This window comes from Scophthalmus maximus, chromosome 20, assembly GCF_022379125.1.
Source record: "Scophthalmus maximus strain ysfricsl-2021 chromosome 20, ASM2237912v1, whole genome shotgun sequence".
NCBI classification, from domain to species: Eukaryota; Metazoa; Chordata; class Actinopteri; order Pleuronectiformes; family Scophthalmidae; genus Scophthalmus; species Scophthalmus maximus.
The window spans coordinates 13,618,008-13,639,947 of NC_061534.1; the positions used below are offsets into that span (position 1 = coordinate 13,618,008).

General features: G+C 43.0%; 1 protein-coding gene across 3 annotated transcripts in view; it reads right to left on the bottom strand.

Annotated features, from left to right (window-relative positions):
* Positions 1-4,988: 4,988 nt before the first annotated feature.
* si:dkey-34e4.1 (carboxyl-terminal PDZ ligand of neuronal nitric oxide synthase protein) overlaps positions 4,989-21,940 on the bottom strand; it is a 48,757-nt gene continuing 31,805 nt past the window's right edge. For 2 of the 3 annotated variants that reach the window (XM_035608551.2, XM_035608552.2), the window contains exons 8-11: positions 18,968-19,129; positions 17,567-17,771; positions 15,641-15,959; positions 4,989-7,212 (exon numbers count right to left, since the gene is read on the bottom strand). In XM_035608551.2, coding sequence (XP_035464444.2) covers positions 6,654-7,212; positions 15,641-15,959; positions 17,567-17,771; positions 18,968-19,129 — 1,245 coding nt within the window. In that variant the 3' untranslated portion in view covers positions 4,989-6,653. Of the gene's footprint in view, positions 7,213-10,406; positions 10,660-15,640; positions 15,960-17,566; positions 17,772-18,967; positions 19,130-21,940 lie in introns of those variants that run through there. The other variant, XM_035608553.2, reaches the window with a different exon arrangement.

The following is a 21,940-nucleotide window of genomic DNA, read 5'->3' on the forward strand; positions in this document are numbered from 1 at the left end:
CACCAATACTTCCCCTTCCTATGACAGCGGAGTTAAATTTCTACATTGTGTTTTCCTACATTTGTATTTCTGATTAACAGTAAGTCTCAATCTTTGATGGAAAATACTGCGCTGTGGGTTTATCTATCTTTTTAATGAAATGTTATGGTGGATTATTTGGGGCCTAGCAATTAGTTTTTCTTTTAACAGAATACATTTGTGATCCAATGCAAAGATATCTCCTGTCAAAATTACCCAGGCAGACCCATTGGGAGAGCAAGTTTGTGGTGTTTATCATGCATTTGGACTGGTTGAAAGCTGGTCCACGTCAAATAAGACAAGTCATAAACAAAACAAGTCTGAGAGTGTTGTGTAAAGGGTGGCAAAAATTTAATAATTTTAAAGTAAAAAAAAAGAATGAGAGAACCATGATGTGAGAGAATTTGCTAATAAAGGCTAAGTTATGCTTGGATGGTCTGTAGGCTGGAACACACACACACACACAAATGTTTACTGACGTTATAAATCAAGTGACAAGTCATTTTCTCAGAGACTTCGTTAGAAACAGACATCTTGCAACCAGAGGAGTCGCCCTCTGCTGGTCATTTAAGAGAATACAGGTCTCAGGTACTTTACAGACCTGGAGTCAGTGGCGCTTGTGTGAAATGTGGATTTAGTGACTGAAAGATGCACGGAAAACTAGTTCTGCTTCTGAATTGGCAGAAATGTACAATAAGAAATTTGTCTACCCAGACTAAATTTTGTAGAATTTGATAATCGCTTCGTGGCAAGTTATCAGGATGCAAATGCAGGTTTGTAAAAGCACTGTTGGGGAGGCACTGTAGCACAGCGATATACTGCTAGCAACATTCACACTGTAGCGGATGTTTGGTAGAGCACCACTATCGACACCGCTTACCAATGCTCACCTCCCGGGGGAATGTGAAAACTCCTCTAGTTTGTTCAGGACAATGACTGAACCCTGACTGTGCAAAAATGTTAGTGGAGTATAAAATGGCGAAAGTATCCACACTAGCTTTATTCTATATTCTACACAGTTAAAGCCGGCGTGTTTTTAAAATGTTGAATGAGCCGGGCGGCTTGGAGGAAACACGTCACCTTGCATGCCAACATTGGGTTTGTTTTTTTATCAAAGAACAGAGTCGAGGATGGAGGTTCTGTGGGAATAGAGAAAGCGATAAACCCTTCTCTTTCCCACATGGGGACTGCATGGGGAGCTGAATGTATGCTGGCTGTGAAGGGTATTTGTAGATGTATTCTGTTTTTTTTTTTCAATCACACCAAGTTAGTGGGTGTATTTGTCTCATTTCCAAGTGAGAGGGGTTGATCAAAGTCCTCAAGTTTCCACCTCTTATAATCTCCCAGTACCATGGTGAAGGTTAAAGGGTTGTAAAAACACGGACAAAAAAGTAATCAGAGTTGAACAAACTCCCTTGGACCCACAGTACAGTGCAGTGTGTGCTTTCTCTAATGGCACACACGTTGAATCTCCCCAGACAGCTCAAGGCTTACAAACACACAAAAAAACAAACCAATAACCTTATACCACTATTCTGCACCGCACCACATCCATGCCCACAATGGCAAGAGGGTGCCAAACCTCCAACCCCATGTTAACTCCTCCACGACAGGCAGCAACCTTCCTCGCCCCACCTTCCCGAGTCTGATCGCCAGCACATGACAGAAGCTTTTCAGTAGGAGCTGCCAGAGACATTATGCTGTAATTCCATATTCACTTTACTTTCTGTGGAACACCTACAATTATCATATTCTTAAAACTCCCTCGGGATATTTTACTTTCAACAAAATCAGGGTCTGCGATATCATTCACACGACATAAGTAGGATATTGCTCAGTGACGTTTTCATCCGCACGTTATATTTGTTCTCATATCCTGTCAAGTTTTCACCCTAATTTACTACACTTTACTATTCCTTCAAGTATTTTTGCTCTGTATGTAGTCTGTGTTCAGGTATTCCTTGCTTTTTTTGTGTATTATTTCCTGTACATGCATTACTGGCGGTTAATATTTATATTTTTGAGGAACTGGATGTGTGTTTTGAGCCAGAGGAATAGTTAGGATATTTAGATAAACATATTTAATGTCTTTATCTTCTCCTGCTGGTTAAATCCATATAATCCACAGACTATTTCTTGGCTGGAAACAGTGACATAACGTTACTTACTTGTGATGTCACAAGTAAGTAACGTTATGTGGAGTTTTTTGGTTAAACTTCGTCACCCAGTACTCAAATGACCCTGTAACTCTATTAGGGGTTGCCATGCTTTAAACCTCATGGCTTTATATGGCTTGTGGTAGAACATGAAACATTTGGTCATATCTGACTTCAGAGTGTCAGCACCTGAGTGGAATCAGTCTTTTCTTGTACATTTCAGAAAGAAAGTGCTAAATCGCAATTGACAAAGGATTTCTTAAAGAGTGAACAGAATGGATTACGTTACGTAACGTAAAATTTAAATCAGCAGACTAAAGTTGGACTTTTCAGGCGTCAACAGCCAACATCACACACTTTCTACCCAACTCCTGTCTCTCTCGCTCTGACTTTGACACATCAAAAGGGAAACCATGACCTGGCCAAGCAGCAGCAGCTCCTTAAACAATATCTCCTGCAGAGCTCTCGTCAACTAGCCAAACATATTGAAGTGTGTTTCTTTCTTTGGAGAACCCCCAATGGCTGAAACAAATCCAACATCACTTTCCAGTCTCAGTCATTGCAAGCTATATTTAGCTTTGCAGAAGGGCCTGGTGCAAACAAGAGCTGCTTGGCTTTCAGACTGGGGCTGACCTGTATGGGGAAGGTTTAGAAAGGCAGTGGGGGGATACCCAGGGTATTACTTCTCCTCCACTTGACCTTGGAGGGAAGTATTTCCGTCGGAAGGAAATGGTTTGAACCTGGGGGTGATTGCGTCTCCTCCAGAGCCTCACTCCAGACAGACCTCACAGGCCGTGCAAGAAACAAAGTTGCCCAAAACGTTACTCCTGTCTAACTTCACGCACAGATCGCAATAAGTGTTCAAAGCGTAAGACGTGATTTAATGGTCCAAGAGTTTGAAAAGCAAGAGGGAATTACAAAGGCAGCTCTACGACAGTCATGCGCTCACTGGCTGCTGCAGGTCCCCACAGTCCCTCCGCCGTGTCCTCATATTACCAGCTCCACTCGTCTGTCTCACGCCGATGTTTACATATCTCAAATGTCTCTCCTCCTAATAAAGCCATGACAAAGTGAGAGAAGACTCCACTATGTCTAAGGCACTGAACCATTTCTTGAGTTTAATATACAAAAAAGCTATATAAGAGAATAAATACAGATATTATCAATTTTACTGTGGCCTGTCTTATTTGTGGCGAAGTGGGTCCTCTAATCCAGTTGTTGAGGTCAAATCCCTCCGGACAGATGTGATTCATTCAGTATCAGTGTTTACTTTAAACACATTGTTGCTTACTGGGGTCCTGGCTCCTGGGCTGCACAGCTGTCAGGCCTGAATCTGCAAAGAAGAAACATTTGCAGAACCATAGGATTAGTAAAAACCTAAAAACTGAACCATAAAAACACAAAACTAAACAAATTTGGTAGAGAGACATAAGAATCTGACTTTTGAGAACATCTTTTACCATTAAAAAAAAAATGTTTTTAATTAAATGATGCTACATGTAATCAATGCAAAACAGCTCTTCTAATAAGCATCTCTTTGGCACTTAGAAATATGGAACATTTTGACTATGATGTCAATATCCCAATTAGAATGCAGTACTCCGGTTCTTCTATATGATTGAGAAAAATCTCACGATGCTTTTAAAGTACTAAGAAATCCGAAATCTGCCACTGGCAGCTGTTAAAATGGGAAGACAAGTGATGCGAGTTCATCCCTGTGTCCGTTTGATCAGCAGCTTTCTCACACAAAGCTTTGATCACTGTCGGGCCGAGCGTACGAAGACTAATGACTAGCATTACTGGGCACATAAAGGACGACGGCCAACTGCTTTAAGCTGCTACTTAAAGCCACAGAGCTGAGGTCAACAGTCTGCATCAAGCGGAGATGTGGCTCTTTGCAGGTGTCGGATTGATTGGATCAGATGAGATCAGATGCAGTCTGGTATTGAACAGAGGCTCCATCTCCAGAGAGGAGGATCACTCAGATGGACGGGGCCACCTCTCTGGAGAGGGCCGAGGGAAAAGCCGAGGGAGAAGCTTCTGCTTCCCTGAGCCACACAGACATATCCCTGCATTATTAATCGTCGAGTTGGGGAATTACAGGTTGCGGGAGGGCATGAAGGCAGATAGAAATAAAACACCAGCCATTTCACGGATTCTCTTGGCGGCGTTTACAGCAGCGGGAAATAACAGGTCGAACACCTGAGAGCTACAGGATCTCACCTCTCCATTCTCATTACTGCATTTCATCGAGACCCTGGAACATATTAAACCTGCCAGTCACTGGTTTCCTGCTTCACGGCAAAGGTGTACAATGCAGACGTAAAAAACTTGACAATTGTTAATGTCAAATGTGAATGTAAGGAGAAATGATTAATGCAGAGCAAAGGAGGGGCGTAGGAGAGCACACAGACTATGCATGTTCCCATTCAAACCAAAGAGATGAAAAGACCAGCAGCTCGATGTTTTTGTTTTTTTTTAAAGATGTCTACGGCTGCGCTTTGAATCCAGCTGTAAACTGGTTGTTACGATTTCCTCTGCTGCCGCCGTTGGAATACTATATGTGACCGCTTTACAGCGCTTCCCGCAGAACGTTCAACTCAAGTCAGTGGACAAAATGTTGTTCGCAATGCTGCAGTGATGGGAAATCACACCCAAGAAGTGAATGAAAGAAGCTGGAAGGTGAAAAAAACAAAACAAGCACGACAGGTAATTTCACCAGTGAACAGGGAAAATGAAGGATATCTGGTGTTGTGGTGTTCGGCACTTAATACAAAGTCTGGATGTGGGGGGAAAAAACAAACGGGTAAATGCTGAAATTCATCAACCGCTCCCTTTTATTCATTTTTTTCCTTCCATGTGTTATTGCCGTTATATCTCCCTGCTACACGTGATGTTGAGAAAAAGCCTGGTTTTCTGGGTGTAAATTCCACTGTAGGAATTTTACTCCTGCATATTTCACACCACCGTTCCTCACACCTCAGCTGCTTTTCCTCTCGCGTTCACTCCGACCCGTCACAGGCTACAACAGAGCTCTGACCTGACCAACCATAACGGTGCCACAGAATCTTCTCAAAGACGTGCAAAAAATGACAATTTGAACAGCGACGTGTTCGTTCAGCTCTAGGACTACAAATTGTTTTCATTGTCAGTTCATCTGGTTCGATCGATTTATTGCTTGATCTCTAAAATAAAATGTCTATTCAAAACATATTTGTTTTCTAAATAGCTGAGAAAAACAATATTCAGCAAATATTTACATTTGAGATTAATTAATAGACCCAACTAGTTAATTGTTTGCGCTCTGTTCATCTCATTTGACTTTTTTCAGCATGTGATGTTGCATGTGTATAAATATTAGGGCTACATTTTCATGATCAATTAGTCTGCCAATTATCGTCTTGACCAATCAACTTACTGTTCGCTTTATAAATTGTACACTCATTTTCTAGAATAATCTACTACATGATTAATCGCCTAGAAAAAAACCCCTATATACTGCATTTGTGGCAACATCCTAATTTGTCCTGAGAGCTCTCAATGCAACAGATTTCCTTGTCATTCAGGACTTCACAAAGAGGCAGAAAAGATAAAAATCCATCTGTCGCGCCGTCTTTCTCCAAGGCCCCATGTAATTCCCCAATTACGTTCCCACTGAGCCCGAGGGGTCGTTTTATAACTCTCCACTCAGAAAGGTGCAATCCAAAGCTTTTCAATGCCGTTAGCTCCCTGGGGGTTCGCCTTCTCCCTTTGTTGCTTCTCAAAAACTAAAATCATTTTTACTCAATGCAGAAATGCCTTTGTTTTGAAGCAATGCAATTCACAAATTCCCTTTGGCTATTCTGCCATTTTTTTCTACAGTCTGACAAACAAAAATACAAGTAGTACAAAACATGCTATGACCAACTGAACTCTGTTAATACATGAACCTACCACATAGCCACAAACCAAATGAACCAGATCTGATCACTTCTTGCCCTTTTCCCTTTTACTGACTTACTTGTTCTTTTCTTTCAACCCATCATCCACTCTGGTGCTTTTTCAGAAGACCAGGCTTTTCCCAACATCACCAACATTTGCATGATCATCATCATACTTTATATCACTGAAATCATACAAAATAATGTTTTCATGTTGACTAGTAAAACTAAAATGCGTTCCCTTATCGGCATTACGGTAAATGATGTGCGACTAACAGTGCAAGGAATTGCTACATGTATTCTGCTCAATATTCTAGTCACTAAAAAGTAAATTAGATCATTAGTTTCATTACAAAAATACTAAATCTGTCCGATGGCTAATTTCATTTATACAGTGATTATTAATGCTATGTCTGTACTGTGTTACTCGTGGACAGAAAAATTACAGGTCCTGAAATGGAGCCCAGTGCAAACACAAGAGGGTCTGACAGTAGAGTACTGCATGAAAAGCTGATTGAAGAACATAGTGAAAAGGTCTCCAGGGGAATGTCAACCTGTCCTAACTGCGCTGTGGGACATTAGGGTCTTCCTGGGTGCTCTCCAGCAGCTCATCCTCAGAGAAGCTGATGTGAAGGCAGGTATCATCCACAGGAGAGGGGAAGGGCAGTGGGTGCTCATAGGCGTCCGAGTGTGAGGCGAGGGGCTCGGCAGGATACGACTCGGAGCGAGAGAGAACCGCCTCGCTTCTCTCCTCCAGGGGACTGTCGCAGCTGCTGGAGGCTGTTAAAAAGGTCCCGCGGTCCCCGAACGGGTCGTCGTCGTCACACAGGGGCGACAGCAGGGACTTGGTCTCCGAGCGGACCCCGGAGTCCTCGCTCGTCGAACAGGAGCTGCTCTCCCCGTTGCTGAGGGAGTGGAAGTCGGCGGATGACATGGAACCGGGGGTGGTGTCTGGGAACGAGAGGCTGCTGCTGCGGCTCGTGGCCCCTTCATTAGCGGTGACCTCCCCCGGCGTGGGCACAGCGGTGAACTCGGAGCCAGGAGACAGGGTCCTGCTGGCCCGCTTGCGGTTCAGGGAGGGTGGAGGAGGGTCCAGTTTGGGGATCGTGTGTTTACACCTTAGGAGGAGAACAAGACGCAATCGTTAGTGAAGGCTGGCAAAGTTTATTGATCAACATGCTTAGGATTTCCTGCTCCATTGGATCCATGAACACTTTTTTTTATTTTGCAAATTTCAAATTCAGCCTAATTTCTCTGTAGGTAGGGGTACGAGTATAAGCCTCAAGCCAGTGTTCCTTTCCATCAGTCACATCATACCCCATTAACCTGAGCACACGCAGGCTGTTACTAGACAAGACAGTAACACTCCCTCTCCCTCTGGCTTCCCGTTGTTTCAGCTGTCTAGGGACTTATCTACATCCCACAGCTCCCCTGCTGAAAAATAGAGGGACAGTGGGTAGAAAGAGAGCCAAAAGAAAAAAGGGGGGCGGGGGATGAGGCGAGGAAAGAGCTGAAGGCTTTCCCCTCAGACACACACCAGAAATAGCTACATAGCAGGTTTCTCTGATAGCGCCACAATGATGCCACGACAAGCACCAGTGGACACAACCACACAATCATTCTCCTGGAAAATGGGTCCTGACAGCAGACTCACTAACAAGCCCCACTTCCTCCCTGACTCCACCCATCTGCATTGTATACCGGTGGCCGCTAACCTTGTTCCCCTGTGAAATCCGGTGTGTGGTTGAATCCTGGTCTGGGTAATGAACTTAGGCGAGATGCAGATTTATTTATCGTCTCCGCTTCTGAATGAGGATGGTATTGTTAACTGTAGTAATGACAGGCTCGTTGTAATGGTGCAGGGGAAACTATCCCCAGACATGATTATCTGCTGTCTCCCTTTCTAACAAATGACACACACACACACACACAACTCCGGGGGGGGGGGGGTGTTAGGGTTAGGGGGTCTGGCAGGAAAAGTTGCGGAAAATGTCGCAAACAACATTTGCATTCTCACATACAGGCCGGTCGGAGAAGTTCAGGAACATGTTTGGACTTCAGAGCATGTCTGAAAGCAGTTTTGCATCTTCGGTTCGGAGTGAAATGAAACACTGAATCGACTGCTGTGAAATATGCTGCAAATATGAATGTGTTTGTAAATATAAATTGCGATACATGTGGTGATCCCATGCATCGTCAGAGAAACTGTGTCGTATACTTTTGACCAAATACCTGCAACAGTAATTCCCTTCAGTTTAAGCTGCAATTTGTGTGCGGTGCTAATTAAACAAACACGGTAAACATGCGAAACATTAATATTCACGTTGTAATTGTGAGCATGCTGGCAAGCTGACATTAGCATTTAGCTCAAAGCACCCCTGTGCCTAGGTGCAGCCTTAGATGAGGCAGAAGAAATCGGTTTAATATTGAAATCATACTAACAAAACACGACACGCGGTGACAGCTGACAGTTCTCCCAAAGTAAAATGAAACCCCTCGTATTTATATTATTAATATATCGTTTTCTCCCCTGGGGTAACGGTTTCCGTGTGGTTTAAACAAACTGAACAGTTTAAAGTTAGATTCTGCTGCGGTTTCGTGTGTTATTTTGGCACGAGTGCATTGCCAAGATTGTGGGAATTCATTTGCATCTGGATCAAGGATGCAGGCTTATTTCTTTCCTCTGCTCCTTTTCTTTCCCAGACCTATTATCATAACTCTGACTCGGCACTCCTCTTTGCTGTCACACTAACGCCCCTCTCCGCCTCAATACACCTCCCCCTTTTTTTATTGCACCGTCTTTGTCTCTCCATACATCATGTCATATAGTCATTCGGCCTACCTGCCTCTGATTTCCGTTTTGCTTTAGCTGGTCTTTTCCAGTCTATTTTATTTGGAAAATTGTGTCTCAAAAAACTACATTAAAAAAGCGGACAGACTAATTGGCAATAAGGTAATTTTCCATCAACATAATTGAATAATTCATACCATATTTGTGCAAATTTGGATAATTTAAATTATGGCCTCTCCATGGTGAAAACTAAATGCTAGATGGTGATGATATGTTGCTCACAGATGACATAACCCTAATCTTCTGAAGCAGAGCTAATTCCACTATAAACATGCTGCTGCAGAATATTCCTCTTCAGGTGCACAGACGAAGACAACAAGCAAAGGCCTGGGATCACACTTTAGTCAGTGATGTGACCCACAGCACTCGAATCCTGTGTTCTTTACACCACGAGTGCAAACCATAAGGTCTTCAACTGAAGGAGCTTGTTCGAGTCAGACCATTTACTGCAGCTCACAAATGTATATTATTGGACTTATTGGACAGCCGGCACTTTCAATTCAGTGTATAAAGAAAATGAAGTTGCAGGGACTTGAGGTAAAACATCACTGGGAGAAATTCATTGGGTTCTCTTTTTCAAGAGTGGGATTATCATTTTGTGGTAATGCAGATAAACACAGATTACTTCACAATCTTCTTAAGTGGTGCATTTAATTGTGGCTGGAGGGCTGGGAGAATTAGCTACTGGCAAGTAATATTAGTCATGATCAAGGCCACACAATTCTCTGTCCTTTTTCTGTGATGCCATTTGTTAACAGTTTGTCTTTCTGCTCGTGAGTAAAATAAATTTCAATAACTTCATCGACATACATACTATATTTGTCAGTTTATTACTAGCCACCTGTTTGCTTATGCTGCTCGTGTATTGGCTGCTGGTCAAACATGCAGTGGTTTAGTATGTGAGACCTCTGATGTCATATGCCTGAGGCTGTGATTGTCATACTCTCCATCTGGAAGATGGTGATTTGGTAAAATTCAGCAAAGGAAAACATGCACAAAACAAGAACCCACATGAAAATGTAGCAAACGCTACTGAACACTTCAGTGTAAGACGAGTACATCAAGATGTACTTCTCTCCCACCTCTGCTCTGACAGTTTTACTATTCAGGCTTGACAAGAACATTGCCTCTTTCCTGGCAAACGTGTGAGAGACTAAACAAGTGCTCACAGTCCAACAAAGTGTGGAAAACACAAGACGGTGCTACCGTGCTCAACACATGCGCGACTCACTGATTACCTCGATGCTAATGTGGTTATGAATTTGCAGAACCACATCCGCATGTCAATGGAAGCTATTATGCAGTCATTAGCAGAGAAATCAGTGGTGAAACCGACACACGAGCCAGATACCACCCACACTGTTCACCCACCACATGCCCGGTCCCATGCTTTGTGCCACAGACACTGGTTCCGCATGCTGGTCGTCATGATTAATACTCACATAAGAGGGAGGAGAAGGGGCAGAGAACAGGAGGAGGATGAAGAGAGGGGGCTTATGCAGTGGCAGAGAGCTTCCCATGCTCCTAGGGAGAGGCAGGTTGGTGTAGCAAACGATGAGGGGGACAGGGATGGGGATGAGGATGTGGGGGTTTAAGGCAGCTGCTGCTGGCTGCGTGTTTTTTCTGAGCGTTTGTTTGTTCGGGCAAAATGACTGACAAGGAAATGAGCGATGGCTAGACGAGGAGGAGGATGAACAGGAGTGGGTCCTCGCACCTGTACCAAAGAAAGGCAGAAGTTAGACTACAGAGGATCGGGGAGCTATGCAAGGGAGGACGACTGGAGCATTTAAAAGCAAACACCAGTGATTTTGCTGGTTTTAGCTCATTGAATTTCAAACTTGCTGCCCCTCACATGTAGTATCCAAAAAGACGGATCCAGCCCGGGGACACGGATGAGTGGGCTGACGGCGACACAGCTTCTATTGTTCATCGTTGATCTACTAACCGAACTACGAACCATTGGAGGAATTTAAGATTTGAAAAAACTGGCTTTTACTAGAATTTAGCTTCATATCAGGAACATTATATTTAACACTATCGCTGTCCACTCCAACTAGTATTTACTTTGGACTGCCTGTAATGCAGCACTGATTGTTTGCTGCCAAGCAAATTCCAAGCCAGTCCTTGAGCTTGTACAAAGTCAAAATCTTTTATTCATCCAATTCATTTCACTTCGCCAATCCTCAGCCAGCTGACCAATGTTGTAGCTTCATGTCAGTCACTGGTTGGTCTAGTTTAAAAATACATGACTAAAAAAAAGAAAAAAAAAACTACACACAAGGTGTGTCAGGCTATTGACTGCTGATACTTTATTCCTGGGTGAATTAATGCCAAGGAAATCAATACAGGGACCAGAGCAGCAAAGGCGTTTTAGAAGAACTAAGCAGGCAATCAGAAAAATAGCATGAAGATAAGATGTTTAAACTCCGAGAACGGACAATGGGCTTTTGTAAAAAGCATCTTGCTTTGGCACATAAATCAGCACAACTCCCATTTGAGGTTGTGAGTGCATGTGTGTAAGATGTCCATGTTCAAGCATGTAGGTGGATGGAACGTGAGGGGCTTGGATGTCAGACGCAAGTGTGCGCAGAACAAACAAACGCAAGAGGGACCCTGTCGAAGAAAAAAAAAAAATCAGCGTCTGACAGGCCGACTCCCCTCTCCAGGCATCACATTCAGCCGGACACGAGTCTGAGAGCAGATAAATCTTGCAGCAAGCCGCTTAAAAAAATGTACTTTCATATCTCTGAACAAATGGCGTGTAGCCGTCCAGCTGACAGAACCGGCTCCGAATGTATGGCAACAACATCCATTAGACTCCAATCACATCATTGCAATCAGATTATTGGCGGTCGAGGCTGCCGATGCACGGATGGAGTTAATGAAGAGGAGGGAGAAAAAAAGAAGTATAAAATGGGAAGGGGAGATAACGAGATGGGTCAGGAAATGTGATTATACAACATACAATACTGTCGGAGAGAAAGAGTAAGAGAGTGAAGCTATACCATGCCAGAGGAAATGCATGACTCACTAGCGAGTGATATAGTTGGGTGTTCATACAGGCCGGCCACCATATGTGTCTGTTTTCTGCTCTGTGTGGGCATGCTGCAGTTTTTAGCAGCGCGGCTCCTGGGATGACAATGATGAGCGGTCGATCTGAGCTGGCACGTTGGTTTCAGACAGAAACATCTCAACAACTATCAGATGAATTCCCGAGAGATTTTTCCCAGAGCGTGAATGTGTTTGTTCAGCCGTAGCTTTTCATCGAGCACCACCGTCGGATTTACAATAGTGGTATTTTTCTACTACAACTACACTACGTTGCCTTTAAATTTGCTACAGACATTCGTGGTCCACATATTATGAATCCTAATAACTTTCTTGATCACTTGACGCCACATCTCAATATCTACTTGATGGATTGGCACGTTCTTTTTTTTTTTTTTTACAGACATTCATGTTTCCAAGATGTTGTTCCCCTTTGGTTAGGTATTGATGAACCTGACGGTGGTGATCACCTGACTTCATTTATCTCCATCATCAGGTCAAACTTTCTGACAACATACATACGACACAGAAACACTAATCTGATAGGATGATAAACATTACACCTGCCTAGCATTCACATTGATATTGTCAACATGTGAGCATAGTAACAGTATCAGTATTTAGCTCACAGCACTCCTGTGCCTAAGTACAGCCTCTCCGAGCTGCTAGGATGGGTTCAGACTCTTTGTGTCATAAAAAGGTTGATGACACAAAAAGTTTGCCAATGATAGTTTTGTGTTATGCCCAAAAAGTGTAATTCAAGTTTACTATAACATCCTGTTTTGATCCTACTTAGATTTTTTTCATTCTGTTAAGTGTGACTCATGGTTTATTATAGTGTTCGGTACGATGCCAACATACCGTATGCAGTGATCATACAGCATAGTACCCGAGTCCGTGGGCCCCAGCTCGCATGCACACATGGCTACGGTCCATGTTGGGTGATAATGCCTGTGGGATGAAAAGCTAAACGGCTCTAATTATGTGAATTGAATGGATTCCATCGCTCTGCATGGGCAGAACCGAGGAGGAGAGACAGAGAGGAGGACGGCAGTGGAGTATGTCTGCTAATTCGCGGAACATAAAATGCGGCCACTCGGGCTATTAACATCGATTCGCTGGGGAAGTCCAGAAAACAAAAGCAAATAGACAATAAAACCTGGGGGCTGTGGAAGGTGGGTACGGGAGTTGGACTGCGCAAAAAGTAGTGCAAAGGAGTTTGGCAGGGGGAGGGGACTCAATAACATAATGGAGCTGGAGTTTCCATTTCTCCAGCTCACATTTTTCTCTTATGTTTCCAATGCTTTAGTGAGATTAAAAGGTCAACATTGTTGTATAATCATAAAGGTTTCTCTGCAGGATTGCTAAGAGATTATAATCTCTTTTCTGTGCAGTGACACTGTAGAGTAAAATGACTTCATTAATTCTATGTCTTTTGTATTTAAGCCCCAGAATAAAATGTTATGATTAAAATTTAAGGATTATGTCACTTAGGAAAGCAGGCGGCCAACAGCCAACAAAGAGGTGGAGGATGGCACAGAGAAGGAAGTTACTTAAACTGAATATAAAATGCCCTTTTGGTACATTTCGAAACTACAGAGACAGGAAACAGAACATGTGGTGGGGCAGAGAAGCTCAGGAAGAAAAGTGCCAAACAGAAAAGAGATGCTGGTTGTTATATAATTACAACTACAGAGAAACAGTTTTCATTCCCAGATGAAAGTAATATTCAGATGGAAATCTACCTTCACAAGATGTCTCTTTGGAAGAGACTTGTTTTTCCTGTTATTCCCCCACTCATGCCCCTTTACATCCAAAAAATGTATTCCGACATATGTAGGCGGGTTGGGTTTCAGGTTGTGAAGGGATGGGAGCTGGGATTGGCCGAGACTCTGTGCTGCAGGAAACCACAGGATTTGAGTCTGGCCGAGCTGTGGACACACCACACCGCTGAGACAATTCCAACTTCCAACCTCATTTCTCTCTTCTGTTTAGAAATCAACTTTAACATGCACTGCTTGGATATTTCACTGTGGATTGTCTTCAGAGAAGGAAAAAAAATTACAGGAGGAGAGACATTAAGCGTGAGAAGGAGCGAGTGATGCGGGGATAAAAAAAGAAAAGGAGTTCACTCAGAGCTCTGCTTGATCCTGTGAAGAAAATGTGTTTCTTTTTAACCAGCTGGTTTTTGTGATGACTTTAAAGAGATTAAAAGCTCATTAAAAAGCTCATTTAGGACTAATTACAAATATGCATCCAAGGTAGAAGTTGCTTGTGTACCACTGAGCTGCACTCAGAAAAAAGTACAGTCGAAAGCTCTTCATAGAATAAAATGTGGAAATGTAGAGTTTTTACTCTACACGTGTTTTAATGGCTTCTCAAAATGAGTTGTTTCATGGAATGGAAGCACAGGCACGAGTTAAAGCTGATGGGAGCCCCCAATTCATTCCGTTTCCCACTTTCAACCTCAAACCTGATCCCCTCTTTGTTTGTCTCACTCCAGCCCCCCTTTCCTGCCCGTGTTCTGTAATCCCCTGATTACAAGTCACACTTTCATTAGCTGGAGGCTGTTTCTGCTGAGATGAGCTGTTCTCCACTAATAACACTAAAAGCTACAGGCAGCGTATGTCAGTGTAGCTTGGTCACCTCAAACACTTACAAGGATGTTTTCATCGGCACTTAAGTAATCCAGTGATAGTTGTCTGTGTATCCATGGTTACATATTGCAAACAGAAAAGACCAAAAGCTGATTTGCCATACTTTTATGATGCCAATATACCAGACTGTAAACATATTAGCAACAAAAACAGGATTCATGTTGTACCCCACAACTAACTGACTAAAAAGCAGCACTATACTCTCCTCACATTCACCTAAACATAATGCGTACTGTAGTTCCAAAACGTAGAGCACGATTATCCTACGAATAAGAGTAAGACAAAATGAATAAGAGTGACAAAAGGTCATGGATTATATTGCATTGTCAATACTTTAACACCAGTAATGCTCAGATTGTCCTGGTGATTCGTAAACTTCAACAACAACACTAGTGTCGAGGTTAGCATTTTTGTCAGCGCCATCTTGGGTTTTTTTTAAACCAGAAGTAACCATATTTAGAGGAGCGAGGGGTGGGCCTGACAGAGCTCGCCGATGTCAATCACTATCTATTTTGATGAATGGAAATATAATTTACAAAATGAACATCATGCTGTATTGAAGACTTGAAATTAGAGATTGAACCATAAACTCTTCAGGAAAATGTTTACTGACGTTACGAATCAACTGAGAAGTTGAGTCTTTTTGTCATAGACTTCTTTAAAGAAACTGGCTTATTTTTGCAACATACGGAGACGCCCTCTACTGGTGATTCGAGAGAAAACAACTGTTAGGCACTTCACGTTCCCGAACCAGTGACTACGTCCATTTTAATATACAGTCTATGGTCTCTATCCATTAATATACTAATACTTTCCCTGTGTTGAAAACCTGTGGATAAACAGACCTGTGAATAAAAAGTGAGATACGAGGACTATTCCTTTAATGTATGATGGCTTCAGTGCAAAAAGATCTGCTTACACTACCACCAGAGTGATATCTGTAGTTTCTGTGTGTTGGTAGTGTGATCGACATGAAGACTGGCATCTTACTTTTCATCCATGTTGGCAGAGTTTCTCGACGTAAACGGCACAATCTCATTGCAGCTCTCCTTGCCGTCTGCCGTCCCATTGGCCCTGATGAACGGCTCTAGGTCTCCGTTGACTGATGCAGCCGGTTTAGTGCTGTTCTCCAGATTGAGCAGGTTGAGGTAGGACTCAGCGCAGTCCACCTGGCTGTGGGAGCGGGGGGAGGTCTGGGGCGGCCATGCCGGCGTGGAGGTGATGAGCTGGTCCGAGATCTGGCTGTAGTGATTCTTCAAGTTTAGAGACAGGCTGTTTGCTAATGTAGAGATGGATGACAGTTGGCCGTCTGGAATAGAAGAAAACACAGTCGCATCAACAAAAGGTCACAATGACAAACAATATAAAAAGATAATTCAATCAAAGACCACAAAGTGGTTTTTGGTTGGAGGGGTTTGCCAGTGTGTTGGTGGCAGGTCTTAGATCAGTCCGAGATTAGCAAGAGCAGCATTTTTTATTAGTGGGGTAAACGTGATGAATACACGCATGAAACAGTCTTAAAACGTACACACTTTTGGACAACACTGAACACAAACTCACTCAAACCTCGGCCCAATGTGTGAGAGAGATTGTCTAGTCATCCATTATTATTTTGACAAGACAGACAGTTTCTTTCAGTTGCTATAAATGCATCACTGCATTAAATCCTCCTTTGGGACAAAGTTTGGGTATTTGTGTGTCCACCAAAAATTGGTTCAAACATAATCAAAATTCTCAAATCAGTGAGATTATGCTGCCAGAATTCAAATCTTGAATTTCGCCACAGCGTAAATGCATTGTTACGTTTACTTTTTATCAGCCAAGCTAGTGGAAACATTCACGGTCCCCTGGGGATACATCCTAATGACTTTGGTGTCCCTCTAGTGCCACCATCAGGTTCACGTTTGTGATTTTGAGTGAAAGTCGACAACTAATGGATGGGACTGCCATGAAATCTGGTTCAGGCATTTATATTCCCAAAAGAATGACTTGTAATTACTGATCTAATTACCAATTAGTGATCCCCCCTTGACTTTTTAATCTAGCATCATCAGCAAGTCAAAATGCTAAACCAAAGTATGGTGGCATTTTGCTCAAAACTCTGCTGTGTATCAGAAGGGCCTCTAATATGCCTGTAGACTTTATCTCAGCTAGTACAATATACATCGAGAGCAGGCAAACAAATGAGGCATGAAACATGTAGAAACTCAGATCTAGAATTACCTTTATCAAAACAGAAAATTGTATTTGATCATGGAAATATAAGAATAAAATCAATATATGGGGATAAAACTATGAAACTGAAGTGGGTCAGATGACGTCAGTTGAGTTAACGTTCCTTCAATGTGGCCCAGCGCACATTATCGTTCACTAAGCCAAAACAATTAAGCCTGAAACCCTCTGAATGAGTTCTCAGTAATCAGACTGCAAATCAGTCACTCTCGATGAATTCACATGTGCCACTTGTCATCAGCTCACCTAAAACACAGGTTAATGCCACATCTAACCGTATCTCAAACTATCATTGAAATTGACTTTGGCATTAGGTCTCAGCATGCGTGCGATAAAGAAATCTTCAAGATTGCATCAAACTGCTTTTGCTCACACCTGAAGGACAGCGATTTTGTATGCAGATAAAAAAATTTGAAATGCTCATTTGAAGGATGCCCGGGTGGCACAGAGGGAAAAGCACTTCAATCCCTGGCAGCTGTGATTCTACACCATCAAGCACAACTGACAACGTTTGCAGACACCAACTCAGTGAGGGGGTCATGGTTTGTGTCATGACCGTCTACATCCTCCCCGAGCCAAAAGGGGGAGTGTGAAAGGAGGAGTGAAGCACAAGGGGAACCTGACCTGACAAGAGTTAGCTGGAGGAATTGCACTGGCTCCTACTTCACCACTGCAGTGACTTACTGTGTCCATTAGTTTGGGGTTCCTGCTGGGGCGACCCGGGTTGAGCCGTTTTCGGGGAACGGGCCTCCAGGTCTTTCAGCTGCTGCACAAGCAGGGCCAGGTGCTGCAGCAAGTCCCGGTTCTGCAGCAGCAGCTGGTGGACGCGGGCCTGAGCCTCCATACGGGCAGTGGTCTCTGCCGCCATCTGGTCCTTCAACAGCTGCACCTGCAGCGGGAAAAACAAAGGGCAGGGTGTGTTTGCGCGTGAACATATCTGATTTCATTTCAAAAACTTGATAAAAGCCCTTATAATCATTGTTTGAACAGGTGATTTTTTTTAACAGCCCAATTACAGTAAAGTTTATGATCCATAATATAAAATGAAAACAGGTTCACATTCCTGACTCAAAGTAATGTTAGGACTGCTATTTTAGTTCATTGACTGAGGTAGCAGTGCAATCTATGACGTCAGACATGAAAGTAAACATGTATCTGTGTTGCAGCTCATAAGATGTGAACAGGAGGCCTATGAATCTGTTGATGTTTTGACAAACATTTGTGCATTTTCAATTTCAGCACAGGTTGTGTTTTCTAATGCTGCAGCAAATGCTCTTGCATATTTGTGTTGGTGCTGCCCCCTAGTGGGACAATACTAGTAAAGAGTGCACAGAGATAACATAAATAAACTGAGATTATTTGGGTTTTATTGTGAATAAGTGATTGATTTAGGGGAGAGCACTGGTCCCCGAGATGAATATCACCCCTGTTTGCCTCTATTCTGCTAAATGAAGATTACAATTATCCCTGATTTGGTATTAGCCTCAAGCAGAGTATTTTTTTTTTTTCATCCTTTGGGTGTTAATGTCAATATCGTGACTAGACTGCAGCAGAATTTGTGTGTGTGTAGGTGCCAAAATAATTAGTTTTAATTTGTCCATGCAGCTTTTCACAAACTGAAATGATGCTTAAAGCAAAATGTCAGAGCTGCTGGATAAGACAAATGTCTGAATTTATGGTGGAACCAGTCTGAGGGGAGCAGAAACAATCAGTCAAGAGACAAAAAAACAACACGTCACGTTTTAAGAAAGAAATTGCAAAAAGAGAAAAAGAGGAAATCCCCAAATTATGCCTCCCCACTAAATTTGGTGTATTCGGTTTTGGACATTTGGTCAAGCAAACAAAGATATCTATAGATATCTGGACTCAAGAACGTTTGATAGACAAAATAATTAATTACTAATTGATAAGTAAAATAAGTCACTTGCAGCCCTATATCTGAGGATGCACTGTAGGTCAACCACAGTAGGTGGTTCAAATATTTTTTTCTCAAAGAGTTTTCATTCATGTCTACCATCTGTCTTTAACACAACCAGGACACGGTGGGAGCGAGTCAAGGGACCGAGTCAATTTTCCGCTTCTCACCTGTGCGACGGCCACCTGCGTGTGTTGCTGCTGCTGCTGCAGCTGCTGCTGAAGAAGCTGCAGGTAGTGCTGTGATGCCAGTGGCGTGAGGGATTGGGAGCCAGGGCTGCTGGGAATAATGCCTTGGGCCGTCACAGTGAAGAGGGACCTTCGATCGATGTCCTGAACACAGACAAAGCAAAACATTAGACTGGTGGAATGAGGAGAGTAAAAAGGAGATAACCAAGATGAAATTATGGGTGTAATTCCTCTGCTTTGACATCATGTTTTCCTGTCACACGCGCACTGTACCCTCTAAAATAATCAAAGGCCCAATGTTGGACCAGAGAAACCACAGCACAAAGGGATTTTTAGACCAACGCAATTAACAAACCAGTAGGACAGAAGAAACCCAGGACGGTAACTTTTCAGAACTAAAACAGTCTCTAAGATCATTACCACTTCCCTAAGTCTCAATTTATATGTGGGAGAAATAGGACCTTCCCTAATCAGCTTTTCATTTCACCTGCCTTCTCTTCTTACACGGGTAAACAGCAATTGTGCGCCCCGACTCCTGGGATATCAGCACTGACCAAAACAGATGAATTCTGTGTGTGTGTATGCGTGTTTATGGCCTCAGTGATAAAGTATGTCTCAATAATCACACAGATTTGACAAATTGCTTCCCTTCCTCACACCACTAGAGGGCGAAGTAGCACAATATAATATACAGCACCTTGACCTAAAGGGTATATGAGAGAGTGGCTGCCTTATTTTATCTTCAGTTTCTATGAAAATGAATTACATTTTGTTTTTTTCAAGCCTTTCAACAATCTGGACTTTAAGGACAAAATTGTTTTTTAAAAACTATAGCAAAAGTAAGAGCCACTCCCAGCTGACATTGGGCAAGAGGCGGGGTTCATCCTGGACAGGTTGGTAGTCCATCACAGGGCAACATAAAGACAAACACCATTCACACCTATGGTCAATTAAGAGTCTTCAATAAACCTAACCCCAATCTGCATGTATTTGGACTGTGCAGGAAGATGGATTACCAGGAGAGAACCCAGGCATACACGGGGAGAACATGCAAACCACACACAGAAAGGCCCCGGTTGGTTCGAACTGGGATGCAAACAAAGAGCCTTCTTGCTGTAAGGCGACAGTGCTAACCACTACACCACCGTGACGCTCTAAAAAGCTACATGGAATGCAATTTTACACTCAAATGGTCAAACAGGTAAAATAATAGAAAAGCAGTAGGAATCATAAGACCCACAATTATTTATGAATCCAACTGACATAACATTTTGTATGCATTTCCCATCTATTTTCTAGTATCATAATCAATTATGGTGTTGACCCAGAACCTTAGATACCCTTGTGTTGCCCGTTTGCAGCACCGTCATTTATAAAATGTATCATTTGGCCAGTCTCCCCCTCCGTTATCCTGATCTCAATTCCCTTCCATCTCTCTTTCCTTCTCCGCCTTCCTCCTTTGCTTATCTCCACGGAGCAGATGCTCCTGAACCCCTCACGGGATTATGGTGGCGTTTCTCAGAAATCAAAGGGAACAGACTGGGTTTTTGGGATTAAGTGTCCCCCTTTTTTCGCAGCCAGCAGGAATATGCAGGTTCCCCATTCCAATCCCCCTCTCTCTCTAAGCAGCACGGAAACTGCTGTGTCTACTCGCTCTGGTGTCAAATCCAAAGGAACAGATCGTGACACATTAAATCATGCAATGTTCGCATCTTTTCATCCCGTCGGCGCCAAAATATTAGTGAAAGATAATCGTCAGTTCCTAACTTCAAATAGATGCAAAGTCGGCCAAACATAAAACGGAGTGAAACAAAGATGTCATTGTTTTATCTCGCGCATTTCATGTCTGCATCTCCTGCCAACTCAGAGCTATAGATGAAGTCATGGATAGCTGCAGTCCATGATCTGATCAAATACCGCAGTAGATGACAAAGCACTCTGCTGTACTGGCATAGTTTAATGAGCCATTTGGCAGCACTATGCCTATATAATAGCATCAAAACACACGAGCCAAAATAATGAATCAATAAAGCAAAGCCGATATCCGGTAGCTTCAGAGACACAAACAGTTTGGAGCAAAGAAACCACTTAAAATTTAAATGTGGATACTGCTGCTACCTCACCTACAGTGCTAAAAAATTAAATGTCTCATGAATGTGGCATTTATGAGGCGAGTTCTCCTTACAAATGCATTTTGCTGTTGCAAGGCTGTTCAGTGAACAGTGATGTGTTCAACAGATGACCTTGTCAGATGTGTGAACTTTGGAAACCCCCTACACTTTTCTGACAGTGGGATTGCATCAGCTGTGATTGGACAGCTGTGTGCAGGAGACAAAGAAAGCTGAAACTTCCTTCTTAAGGTCTTTCTCTATTCGTTTCTATCTCTATGAACGAGTACAACGCTAAGAAGACCGAAAATGTGCCAACACGTTTTAAAAATAGTGCATCTCTCCTCTCACTGACTGCCGGCTTTTCCAATTTGTCTCATTACTCTGTTGACTTGCACCATGGTGTAACAAACAAAGTGCTGTGATTACAGATCTACGTTACCGTGAGTTTGAACAGTTTGGCGTCACCGCTGCTTAACCCCTAAAAGAGAGACAGCTGACGCTCGGCTTGACCCCGCCCTTCGTGTACAAAGAGCTGCAGTGACTCAGCATGTAAAACTGTACTGTCCATTAAGTGCACTTTCCCTGGGACTGTAGACAACTTTTTTTAGTGGAGATGGACTCTTTGCCTTAGCAACCTGCGTCGTGCATCTGTTCCCTCTTTCAAAAACAAGAGCCAAGAGCATTCACAACCGCGGGAAGACATAACGTTGCAGCAGAAACCCTGAAGGAGAGCCACCTCCTGTGACATTTAATCATGAGACATCAGAGCAGAGAGGATGCTACACCTCATCCCCTTGCCCGACCAACAACTGCTTATGGGAATCACTCTCCATCCCCCCATACA